This window comes from Hemisphaericaspora subhashii, assembly GCF_019202705.1.
Source record: "Hemisphaericaspora subhashii strain CBS 10753 chromosome Unknown scaffold27, whole genome shotgun sequence".
Taxonomy (NCBI): domain Eukaryota; kingdom Fungi; phylum Ascomycota; class Pichiomycetes; order Serinales; family Debaryomycetaceae; genus Hemisphaericaspora; species Hemisphaericaspora subhashii.
This window is the reverse complement of record NW_026057342.1, coordinates 101,130-113,911: the sequence shown is the minus strand read 5'-3', so window position 1 is coordinate 113,911 and position 12,782 is coordinate 101,130. Positions and strand designations below refer to the sequence as shown.

Here is a 12,782-nt window from a genome sequence, read left to right as displayed (position 1 = left end):
AGTTAGAAGAAGGTATAGTCTATGCACAATAGGAATTCACTTTCAAAATATTATTTATCTATTTACTTTATACTAAAAAGCTATTCTAGGTTATGGTACTTAGTATAAAGAACCTATCCTCATAATATTGAGTTATGTCTTCTACTTCCAACGCTCTACGCTTTCTAGGAAATACATCTAACGGTCTATAATCACGTAATAATAGCATCGTTTCAAAATCATATTGTAAGATTGACGATTCATCAAAGAATGAAAGCGTTTCGATATTCCTTGCATATAATTTCTTCGTCATTGTATCATCTTCTCGAATGAACTCAAGATTGTTCACGTTATTAGGATTACTATCATTCTTAGTTGGATAATGCTCTGGTCTAATTAAGGTAGTATTAAAGCTTTTAATTGGTACTTCCAAGTCGGTGGCTATAACTCTTGATTGAAACCTGTTTTGCACAAGAGATTCATTGTATGGGTTTGACCAGATTATATTGTTGTGATAAAATACAAATCTCCTCCTGAAAAATGCAAATACTCTTGAGGCGTAATAAATATGTCTCTGCACAGTTTCATCAATTCTATACTTGTACAACCTTTGCATATACAGGTTCTGTTTATTAATTGTCATGACACTTCTATTAATGAAGAATTTATTTGTAGGAAACATAAAACTCATACTGTATAAATATTTGCACGCTGGGAACACAGCATCCAATGCAGCTGCCATTGCATAATAATACATATAAAGTGTGGTTGATAAATCATTCAAAAATGAAGATTCTTTGGGATAATCACTATCCCATTTAGGTTTATATGCCATTGCTTCAGAAGGGATTATTGTATGCCATTGCCTAAAGACCTCATATATAACCAATGGGGGATATGAACAAACGACATTTTCATTTCTTGACAGAAATATAATTGGCAATAAAACGTCAGAAAAGAACTTCATTAAACTTTTATATTCAAATTCTATCTTTCTAAATCTTTCATCTATCGAATCTTTTCCAAAGGTAAGTGGACTAGCAAATATAAATTCCAAACTTCTTAAATTCGACTCTATTTCAAATAAAAATTGTGGATTGTATGAAGGGAGACTAATTGAAACAAGATTGGTCTGTAAATTATTTAACAAGAATCCAACAATTGATATGGGTCGCAAGTTATTACGTATTATATATCTTGAATACACATCAAAACATGCGCATACTCCTTTGGATGAATTGAAATAACTTTGCGCACCAAACTTCATCATTAAAATAGCAAAACTCAATAGATAACTAGAAAAGGAATAAATCTCCCCAAGGTGAGCCATACGTTGCGGACTTAATGACATACTAATTTTATCAAAATCAGCAAGTGCAGATCTGAGATTTCGCTGACAATGGCCATGTCTTTCTAGCCAATTCTTGTCTAAAAAACTCACAAACAGGTTATCACTGGACTTGGAATACTTCATTCTTTGATGGAATGTATTTAGCAATACTGCCTCACCAAGACATAGATAAGCTTGGATAAGTATATAATCATTTTCATCCACCCTGGCTGGTAAACGCATTAAGCAGTTACACAAGAAATCAAAAATTGATACTTTCCCACTTACTCCATGATACGTCAACTCTGCCCCAGAATGGGGTTCAACGTTTATCTTCTTGCAAAATATATTTCGAAGCGGATGGAAGACATGTACCTGCTCTATAGCATTTGGTAATTTGTTGCATTTCTTTGGCTGAAAAGGAGTTGATTTCGTGGAAGAGGCACATTCGCTTTCTGTTATCACATGAAACTCGTCGGAAAAGTCATCAACAGAAAGGTTATTAAATTGTAATGGTGGATAAGGTATCGATGGGATCCTTATAGGTAAATCTGCCAATTCAAACTTAATTTCTAGAATAGTATCAGACAATTTATAATTCTGTGAAGTTTGACCCTTTGTAGTTGAAGTAGGTAACCTATAATTCTGATTCAATAATTTATTCTGACTATCTCTTAATGAATGGGTTAACCTTATCTTCTCTATTTCCGCTGGGCTTAAATTTAAATATGAACATGTATCTCTTTTACCTCGAATACAGTTGCCACATTGGGGAAGCTGTTCGTCACATCTTATTTTCTTCCTCTTACAATTCTGGCATCCCAACTTTGAGTTTGTATGTCGTCTTCTTGTTGTATTCCGTGTTTTTATTTTACTCATTTTAACTTTGCTTTCCCACAAAAGTATTGAAAATGTTAATTAGTGGAGGTGGCTGTATGGTCCATTAAATCATTGAAGAATTTTTTCTGTAATTTTTTTTTTCTTTGTGATTTTAGTAATTCCGCAATAGAATGCAATTACGAGAAATCATTGGAAAACTTTTTTTTTCTTCTCACCATTCTTTTAATTTCCGAAATCTGATGACCCCCAAAGACCTAATGACCTACAAGAAAGCGCATGCCACAAAAGAGAGACTCAGTGGCTAGAATAAGGAATAGATGCGTTATGATACTCTTGGCAATGACATTTCAAAAACGTGCAACTTCTTGGTGTTGACGGTTGAGGACTTAAACTACACATTTCTCCTACAGTATTAAACAAATTAAAAAAAGTACTAGAATTGTATGCGCAAGATGAGATCCGCCATTGTTTCATAAATTTTTTAGTCAGTGTCAAGCGACTTACGGAAATAGATGACATGATATTAGTTAAAGCGTCTTCCCACATAATCAGACGATTCCATTTCTGTATTGCACGATACGACGTGTTTCGATTTTATTTTTTTCCTCGGAGTCTGAAAAATTACTAGCGAAATTTTAAGCCACCCTACATGTAAAATACGGATCATCAGATCTTATTTATGCTTATTTTGCGCTTTTTCAATTCTAAGGTCTGCAATTGATGATCTGGTTTCCTTGTGGTTGGGATAGCGAATTGATCCTTTTGCTGCGATAAGAACACCAAAGAGTCTTCAAAGGAAAGATCAGCTAAGCTATTAGTCGTCTCGGCCGCGTCACTGAACTGATCTCTGCCTGGGTACGAAATGTTGGAAACCAGCAGACCTGCGGAATTGCTCTTAACCGGTTCAAGCAAAGATGGTTGTTTTAATGCTTTGAACTTCTTGAGATTTTTCCGATACATGTCGACTCTTGCCACCATAAAGTTAGGAAAGTAAATTTGATCTACCGAGTTATCATAACTCATAAAGTTGAATGCGCCTTTTAGCTTGGGAACAAACATGATGAAGTATTGTCTTCCAATTTCTAACTCAGTTCCACTATTGTCGATCATTCCGGACACCAAAGGAGTAAATTCACCTGATCCTCTGGAGTAATCTCCATGAGCGGAACTGAAAATACCTCTGTTGGTAATAATTAGTGCGTGATCACAAAATAGTCTACTGAAAATTTTTGCAATTAGTTCTTCTTCATTAATTTTCACATCCATAGCATTCAACAAAGTTCCAAAGGTGCCAAAATCATTGTTAAGCAAATGATTCCAAAGCAACCTAACTTTTATAAGAACTAACATATCTGGATCCATTTCTGGAAACATGCACCTCATACAGATAGCTTTCCTGTTTTTGATATTCGTATGGTCACCATGTTCAATTAAATTAATTTTAGCTTTGCATTTCTTACAGCTTTGAATTTCAATTTCTTGGATTCTAGGCTTTGGGATCACTTGTGTATGGGGAACCACTTCTTCTGTTTCAAAAAAGTCATCCAAATGTAATGAACAAGATGGGAGATCCTCTACATCAGTACCGATACCATCAACAATATCAAATGGATCAAGAGTTGTGGTTGGAACTGAAGTATCTGAAGGCGCACAAAGAACGTTCAATTTAACCTTATTTTTACCTGTGTTAACGAAACCAATTTCGAACCTTGAATCATCATTATCAGCCTTTTTTTCCACTTGAATTACAGCAGGATCAGAATTAGTGCAATCTTGAAAGTATGGAGGTTGATAATCAGATGGACACTTATCATTGAACATCAATCGAATTGAGATATATTTTTCATCGGGCAAAGGATCCAAAGATTGCGTTAACACAATCAACCTTTTAATCAAACTCTGAATTTGTTTCATGACCTCAGCAGTATCAACAGTAAGTTCATGCAAGTTGTTCAACAGAATAGAAACCTTCTGGTTTAAGTAGTCTATAACAAACACATAGCTCTCGACAATGTTCTGAGGTGAACTTTCAGAAAGATGAATTGAAAACTGGATTGCCTTTAGATATTCTAATTCAATCGTGGCTTTAATTCCCGTCTCAACACAATTGACAAAGACATCACCTTGTTGACTAACTCCTTTAATTAATTTCTTTGTTCTTATATAATTCTTATCAGTAACTGAATGTTGTTTTGCATCATCTGCATAGCACTTGCTATCCAAATAGTTTTCATCTTCGAAGATATTTCGTAAAAAAGTGATGCAATACAATGATACACTTACTAACTCTTGAACTAACTCTTGCGACTTTTGCACCGAGATTTCTTGTTTATATGATTGGCCTTGCATTGTATTGTTTGTTAGAGAGAAGAAGAAGATAAGTGATACAAAAATTTGGCAACAAATGGTTGCAAAAAAAAAGTGCTCTATTTATAAATATAAAAACTAAACTCAATAATCAGGGAGAGAAAATTCCTCTCCAGTTTCTCTTAAACGTTGAACATGCTGTACTAACTTTTCCAACCTCTTTGACTTCTCTACTTTAGTCTGCAGTCTATGATATGTTCGTTCGTCATCCCAAACAGGAGCCAATAATCCTGGTTGTGTTAGATTATTATCATCAATAATCTGTTGTAAATGATGACAATAGTTAACATCCTTTGGAAATGCGAAATTGTGGAAATCCAGACCGGAACCTTTAAGTGCCAACTCGCTGTAGTAATCCTGTTTCATGTCGTGTTTTGATGGTAAGACAAGTCTTCCGCTATAGACTCTTGCAATGACGGCACCTTGAGATTCTGAAATAGGCATTGGTACGACGTTTCGTAAGAGGGCAACGAAAGAAATAGAAGGATCGTCTATGTAAAACATTTGTTTGTACAAATTATTTACTTGAAACCCATCAGTAATTAGGTTGATAGATTTCAAAAACGGAAATGTGTAAAGATATCCAGTACAAAAGATCACCACATCTATATCGGTGATCATCTCGTCATTCATCGAAGCTGATCGATTGACATGGTCATATTTTTCAATCAATCCAATATATTTAATGAGATCATTTCTCAACTGAATTTTATCTAAATCTTTCACTGAAACAAATACCTCTGCATAAGCACTTAGCTGAGTAGATATATCTACACCACTTGCTGAGTTTCCAACGACAAGAACACGTTTCTTTCGATATTGCTTGGGACTTTCGTAGTATTTTGAATGAAGAATACTTCCTGGAAGGACTCCATTCCATTCTTTTAATCCTGGGACATCAGGGATATATGGCACATTAAAATGTCCATTCGCAACAACTATCGCATCATACTTTATTTCTTGAATAATATGGGATATGGTGTCTTCTATTTGGACCACCCACGTATCTCCAATCTTCTCAACCCTTTGGACATCAGCATTCAAACGGATATTCACTTCATCTGGAATAGTAGTTGCATATTTTTGGATATAATACTCTACTTGTTCTCGTGTAGGGTATTTCGGCACATTGGAAGGAAATTCAATTCCATTATATTCCATTATCTTCGATGTTATATTGGTCTCCATATGCTCATAAATAGGAGAAAAGAACCGATCGTAAACAGTAGCTTCCGTTGATACTATTTCTTCGTCAACTGGACTTGTAGAAGGTATGGTTGGTCGAGTTAGAGCTTTATTGCCTCCATGATACCATACTCCACCTATGTTGTCCCTCCTCTCGAATACATCTACACAGTCAAATTTCACAGTTTCTAGAGCCAAGGCTTTTGCAACTGCAAGACCCAGAGGACCTCCACCAATGATGGCTATCCTATTGTAAAGCGGTTGTGAAATTGTCATATCCTCTGAGGATCGAGATATACCCTATCTTGAATCATTGCGCAACATTATTCTTATCTGACAATCGCAATCCACAGTAAATTTTTTGGTGTGGCTCCAAAATTTTCAATGAGTAAAAATCCACAGTACACTTTCCCCCTTTTTCTAACACACAACAACGACTAACAATGTCTGCAGAATCAACACACAGCATCACGAGCGATATATCGTCGATAATAACCATGCCATCAACAGTAGAAGGATCAGAAAATTTGGTAACGAAATTCCGTATTAAGAAGCCAAGCATTTCGCGTTCTACTACGCCACAAATTGATTTTGATAAGTTGACAAGTTGTGTAAGATGTAGAAAATTAAAGAAAAAGTGTAGCAAGAACACACCTGAGTGCCTTAATTGTGATAAAGCTGGAGAGTCATGTACTTATGTTCCAAGAAAGAAAAGAAAATCTAAGAAGGGTTCTGAAGAAGTTGAGGAAGCATCATCATCCTCAATGTCTGGAACTAGATCAATCTCTCGTTCATTAGAGACTGTTGGCATTCAAGAATATACGTTTGTCCAAAACAACTTAAAATCTGAGAGTCAGGTTCCATTAAACTCCCCCGTCGTTCAAAGTAGTACGGTATTAAATCCTATTGATGCTCGAGCTCCAGATTTTCATTCTTATCCCAAACAAATTTCCAAGATTTTGATAAGTGCAGTTGGGATAAACACAAATTCTAATGTTAGTATTATCCCTCCGATTATCGATAAAGAATTGTTATCTTTAATTATTAACGCTTTCTTCCTTCATAATTATAGAGCGTGTCCTGTGATAAACAAACGTCAGTTCCTTAATCAGTTTAACAAATTATTTGAAAATGATAAAGTTGATCTAGATGATTTTGATGATAAATTCGAGTTGTACATAGTACTCGCCATTGGAAGTACAGGATTAGAAAGATCCGGGGTTATTAATAGAGAGAAGAAGATTTCTGAGTTTTTCGTTAGTAAAGCCTTGAATCATGTTCATAATAATCTATCGAGTAATGATCTTAAGAATGTTAAATATCTAGTTCTTTTAGGATTATATTCATTTTTTGATCCATCTGAATTCACTGCTTGGGAAATAATGGGTAAAGTCACTAGACTTGCAATCCATCTTGGTTTAAATAAAGCGATCTCAGAACTTGAGGCAAAAAATTTGACTCCTAGACAAGTCGAATTTAGATCCCGTTTATTCTGGAGTGTCTATATGCTTGACAGATTAACTTGTGTGTCGCTAGGTCGACCAGTTGCGATTAGTGACGATGACATAAACACTCCATTGCCAGTGTTATTAGACGACGATCATGAAGACATAGATATAAACCATCTCCTATTAGGTTTAAGAAGAATCGAAGGTCAAATTCTCCGTCGAGTCCACTCGGTGAGTACTCATAAGCACATATGTATCAAGAACAAACCCAAAGAAGTGTACCGAGACGAAGTCTTATCCGAGCTCAGAACTGAAATTGATGAATGGTATACGGAAGCAGGATCAATCAATACTCCTACATCGAGGGTTTCATTCCATTCACTGATTCCATGGTATAGTGCAAGATACCATCATTTGTTAATCTTGCTATATCGCCCATCATATTTGAATCCTACGCCTTCTCCTAGTATGCTTGAAATTCTCGGGAATTCCTGTCTTGAAACATTAGCATCTACCTATAAGTTATACATTGCAAAACTCCTTCCTTTAAATTGGACAACCTTGTATCGATTCCTCATGGTTTGTACTACCATGCTTTATTGTCTCTGTAAATGGACAATTGATTTAGTTGAATCAAAAACTGAGATTTGTTATTGTATAGAAATCTTACAAGCTTTTGGTAGTGATTGGATTGTGGCTAAGAAATGTGCTGAAGTATTTAAACAAATTGAGAATAAATTGTTAGAAATTACTTTAACTAGCAGTGGTAATACAGATATGGATAACTTGTCCCGTGAGCTCTTAGGTGCTAGTAGTTCATATCATGAAATATTAAATGTTCATTCAGTTGATATTTCATTTGAGAATGAATTCTTACAAACAACAACTTCTTAAACGGAGCATCTTCTTCCATGCAAGAGAACATTCTATTTAGTGTTGTATACAGGATATAAAAATACTTTTTGTATAGCGAATTTAAGATTTTATTTTTTAATAATTATTGTGGAGAAAAATAATTTGAGTGACGATAATAAAAAAATGGGATGACGAAAGCAATTATTATATACTGCATATAACCAACTAACCAACTCCCTGTTGAATTTGTAAGTTTTAAAGTCTCTTTGAACTGATTTAATTGGAATTCTCCATAAACTTTAAAATCAAGTTTTGTTTATTTCAAAGTATACTTTTTTATAAAGAAGTTATAATTATACATTTTTAAGTAGTTCTTGAAGTTATACGGAGTAAACTTATACAGAATATTCAAAATGTCACACCCAGCCGCTAGTGTTAAATCAATTTTCAGTGGGAAAATAAACTTGGATTCGCCGGACGATTTCTACATGGAAGGTGAAGATTCGACTGGGAATGGTAGCGATATTGAGGATGACGGTGACAACCAAGGAGAAGAGAGATATACAGGGTATGAATACGTAGATGACATATCATCAAAAGACTCAAATTACAGTGTCACATCCAAGAACTTAGAAGCATTCGATAATCAACGAATTAAATTGAATGATACTAATGGGACTAATTTGTCCTTGGTATCTACCGAGTCAGATTATCAACAGAATATAATAAGTGAAACTGCAAGTGAACTGCTAGGCCCCGAGTATTTGGCAATAGATACTCCTTCAAGACCGCTATCTCGGAATTCAACAACATCTTGCCTTTCGACTACTGCAACCAAGGATGGGATTGAAGGAAGAAGACTTCATAGGCATGGACCAACTGCTTATTCAAGTAATATTATTGCCAATATGATACATACACAACAATTACAAAGCATTGCCAAATCCAGATTGGCGAAGGAAATCAATGAGATTTCATTAGAAGAACCTGGTACCAGTAGTGGAGATGAAATCATGTCTTCTTCTGCGGATATTGATATTGATACTAGTCAGTCTAAAATCCGAAAACATTTAAAGCATCACGTTAAGCATCCGCTTCACCGAGATCAAGCCGAGCATAAAGAAGATATGAGCAGTGAGAGTGAACCTAAGTAAGTAGAAACAAAGACATTCTTATTAATTTAATTTACATAAATGCATCCGTGCGAAATTAATAAATTCATAATGTTTACTTTAGGATATAGAGAACCTCTCAACAAACTTTGACACTTGATTTATCACACATCTATTATTTCTTTAATATTAGTCTTTGGGCATGAATTGTTGCATGATTGACATTTTACCAAGATATTTTTTAGTGCGAGTGGCTGCAACATGCCATTTTTTGGCTTCACAGTTAATTTGGACTATAAACGAAAAAATTAAAAGCTGGTAAAACGACACATTTCCCTTACTGTTGATAGTCTTTTCATTGTCAACGTTACTGAACAGCTTGTCTTAAATGATCAGAAAGTCCGTGGTAAAACCCGACCCCGTAGTTCTAATGCCACAGTGAAAAGATGAAGTACTTCTATGCAAGGAAGTGGGGAATTGAATCAAAGCAAGCTTAAAAGATATTTAAATAAAGCAATTTAATGCTTAAACTAAAGCTCTCCATATCTTTCACTAATTATGTGATTTCCTTCTTTCCTTTGGCAGGGCTGGTGGAAATTACTCTCGCAATAAAATTTCAATTTCCCCGGCAAAATTTTGTTTCAAGATTCGCAGCAATCATTTCTACGACGGCCGAGCCAACGAGGTGAAAAATTTCTTTAAAAAAAATGGGGTCTTCATCATTCTTTATTAGATACCCGTGTAAATCCCCAACAGCTACAATGCTCTCAAGAATCTCCAGAAACGCATTAGTCAGTGCCAAACTGACAAGAAATCTTACATCTACCCTCTTAAAATCCCTGACTGCAACCAAATCAATTCGATTCCTTGCAACTACATCAGAAAAGCCAACTGAAGTTTTCACCAAACTTTCAGATGCCAATGATCCAAATAGAAGTCAATTTTTCCAATACACTTGGGGTTCATGGTTAAAGGATGATAAATTAAAGAAACTCCAACGTGTTACTTTCTTTTCGATTGAAGGTATAAGTTCAATTATTGAAGAATTGAATATTGCTAGAAATGCGAAAGAAAATATCGATACCAGTGGTGAACCATTACTTAAACAACCTCAACAATTAAAAGATGGGACATATATTTTATCTAACAATTTAGGTAAGGATGTAATTGGTAGTTTAGGTGAAGGTACTTCTAAATTGTTAATTAAATCTATTGCTAGTATTCATGAAGGTAAACATCATCGTATTTATAAGATCACTTTAAGTACTGGTAAAGAACTAGTATTGAGAATTCCATATAAGTTAGATTCAGATTATGCTATTTCTCAAAAAATCAAGAGTGAAGTGGCTACTATGGATTTTCTTAGATTGAAATTAGGTTTAAATGTTCCAAAAGTTTTAGCTTATGGAGATTCTAAATTAAATTCATTACAAGCTCCTTTCATTTTGGAAGAATTTATAGATGGAGAATTGTTAATGAAGAAATGGGTCCCATTGGCTCCAGATTCAGAAGAAACTACTAGTAAATTGAAATCGGTTATTGAACCAATTTCTGAATTTCAAGATAAATTATTATCAATCACTTTCAATAAGTCTGGTTCCTTATATTTCCGTAATGATGTTGATGTTAAGTTACAGAGTGAATTACCATATGATGGAGAAGAAAATCCATTGTTAAAGAATAGGTGGAGGATTGGTAGCAGTGTAGAAAGGCCATTCACTAAGAACAAGAACAAGTTATCCAAGAGTAAAGTTGACCAATATAATGGTCCTTGGGATGCTGATAAGCCACTTGATGTTGTCACTGCTGTTGCTGATATTGAATTGGAAAATGCAAAGAATAGATTATCTTTAGTTCAAGCCGATGCAGGTGAAACTAGTTCTGAAGATTTGATTAACAAACAAATCAAAACTTTTGAACATTTGAAACAAGTTGGAAATCAATTATTTAATCCAAAATCTAAATCAATTATGAATGCTGAAGAATTATTTAAACCAAGATTATATGTACCTGATTTAGATCCTTTGAATGTTATTCAAACCAAAGACAAGGGAAATTATTTCATTGATTTCGAAAATACAACCATTAAGCCATTCATTCTTAGTAGTTATCCAAACTTTGTAGCTTATCATGGTGCTAAGATTTATAATTTAGAAGAAGATATTCCAGGTTATAATCAAATGGATGAAGTTGAAAAACAACAATATCAATTTATGTATTTCAAAACTAGAAATGAAAGACTTTGGGAATTGGAATTAAATTCCAAGAGACACGATTTAATTGCCGTTGCATCGCCTCATATTAAAGTATTAAAGAGTCCATATGTACAAGCATTGGAATTAAAGAATGATAAGGATTATCTTTATGTTGAAGGTTCTATTGTCCAATTACAAGCCATGTGGGAAGCTTATGTTGCTAATGAATTAGTTGATTCTACTGATACTGAATTCCCAATTGAATTTGATCAAGAATATTTGGATGAATTCCATAAAGATTTGGAACAATATCAAGTTGAAACTGTTTCCAGTCCATTTGCTGCCACTGGTGGCTGGATTCCTCAAGATATGTTTACCACATTGAAAGATCAAGGTATTATTGTGGAAGGCGAAAATGGGGAATACAAAATTGAAACTGAAAAAGTATTAGAACAAACACCTGAAGAAAAGGAAAATGAAGATAAGAACTAATCAATAAAGATGTTTCCCAAATCAACCTATTTGTATATATATATTCGTTCCCTATAATTAAATTGTAAATCTATAAATATTTCTTTGCTAACAATTTAACCTTTAAATCAAATTCCGGAGATATTATAGGATCATTAACCGAATAAAATGGATTTAATAAATTCTTTACATATAATTCATTAATCTCAATAAAGAATTGTTTAATTGAATTCTCTTCTGATTTACTTCCACTAACATTACCATCATAACATAAGATCAATTTGATATTCCCCTGGGTTAAGAATGCATTTACCAGTAATCCATAAAATGAATCAACTTTTCCTAGATGTAATGGGGTTGATGACCATTGTGACTCTTCTATTAAATCTAATGAGGAATTGGCTATAAATGGTAGAAGTTCTTTAATGCTTGGTTGAAATTGTGATTTGCCAGGTACATATGGTGCAGTGGTTGTTGAACTGGGGATATTTTTAAATGAAGAGAATTCTACTTCATAGATTGGATTATCCTGAGTTCCTATAATTGTAAAGTAATATGACGACATTGCTAGGTCCAGATTGGATAGTAAGTAATAAGGAAAGAAGGTGAACTGGTCAACCAAAGAGCTTCAAGATATTCCAGTGTTCCAAAGTGTAAAAAGAAAAATTGAGACACGAGATATTGCGGGTTACCATAACCTGTAAAACAAAAGCAAAACAAATAAAGCTTTTACAGTTTATACCAAATGTTTACTTTTTCGGTTGATTCAGTAAAAAGTGAGGATTTTTTTTTAAAGTTAATTTACTACACAATTCAATTAATCACTTTGTAATTACACACAATAGGAGTCTATCTGAAATTTAAGGAGTATCCCGAAACAAACCGAGAATCCATTTCCATCGTCGTCTTTTACGTTCCATTTTGATTAGCAAAAGTTTCTGTTAGATATAGTATCATACGGCGCATACACACACACACCCGAATTTTTGGTATTCACAGA

General features: G+C 34.2%; 7 protein-coding genes across 7 annotated transcripts; 3 read left to right on the top strand and 4 right to left on the bottom strand. All coding sequences in view use genetic code 12, as the record gives it.

Moving 5' to 3' along the window:
• Positions 1-85: 85 nt before the first annotated feature.
• Positions 86-2,188, bottom strand: ZCF17 (Zcf17p; the record flags this gene model as incomplete). Its single annotated transcript, XM_049408003.1, has 1 exon — positions 86-2,188. The coding sequence occupies one exon, from the start codon at positions 2,186-2,188 to the stop codon at positions 86-88; it is 2,103 nt and encodes a 700-aa protein (XP_049262667.1).
• Positions 2,189-2,815: 627 nt separating this feature from the next.
• J8A68_004081 (uncharacterized protein) lies at positions 2,816-4,498 on the bottom strand (the record flags this gene model as incomplete). The annotated part of the gene is made up of 1 exon (XM_049408002.1): positions 2,816-4,498. One exon carries the CDS (start codon positions 4,496-4,498, stop codon positions 2,816-2,818), a length of 1,683 nt encoding a protein of 560 aa, XP_049262666.1.
• A 102-nt stretch (positions 4,499-4,600) lies between these two features.
• On the bottom strand, positions 4,601-5,977 carry J8A68_004080 (N,N-dimethylaniline monooxygenase; the record flags this gene model as incomplete). Its single annotated transcript, XM_049408001.1, has 1 exon — positions 4,601-5,977. One exon carries the CDS (start codon positions 5,975-5,977, stop codon positions 4,601-4,603), a length of 1,377 nt encoding a protein of 458 aa, XP_049262665.1.
• A 167-nt stretch (positions 5,978-6,144) lies between these two features.
• STB5 (Stb5p) lies at positions 6,145-8,043 on the top strand (the record flags this gene model as incomplete). Its single annotated transcript, XM_049408000.1, has 1 exon — positions 6,145-8,043. The coding sequence occupies one exon, from the start codon at positions 6,145-6,147 to the stop codon at positions 8,041-8,043; it is 1,899 nt and encodes a 632-aa protein (XP_049262664.1).
• A 374-nt stretch (positions 8,044-8,417) lies between these two features.
• On the top strand, positions 8,418-9,158 carry J8A68_004078 (uncharacterized protein; the record flags this gene model as incomplete). Its single annotated transcript, XM_049407999.1, has 1 exon — positions 8,418-9,158. One exon carries the CDS (start codon positions 8,418-8,420, stop codon positions 9,156-9,158), a length of 741 nt encoding a protein of 246 aa, XP_049262663.1.
• A 665-nt stretch (positions 9,159-9,823) lies between these two features.
• J8A68_004077 (uncharacterized protein) lies at positions 9,824-11,803 on the top strand (the record flags this gene model as incomplete). The annotated part of the gene is made up of 1 exon (XM_049407998.1): positions 9,824-11,803. The coding sequence occupies one exon, from the start codon at positions 9,824-9,826 to the stop codon at positions 11,801-11,803; it is 1,980 nt and encodes a 659-aa protein (XP_049262662.1).
• A 70-nt stretch (positions 11,804-11,873) lies between these two features.
• TRS20 (TRAPP subunit) lies at positions 11,874-12,347 on the bottom strand (the record flags this gene model as incomplete). The annotated part of the gene is made up of 1 exon (XM_049407997.1): positions 11,874-12,347. The coding sequence occupies one exon, from the start codon at positions 12,345-12,347 to the stop codon at positions 11,874-11,876; it is 474 nt and encodes a 157-aa protein (XP_049262661.1).
• Between the last annotated feature and the right edge of the window lie 435 nt (positions 12,348-12,782).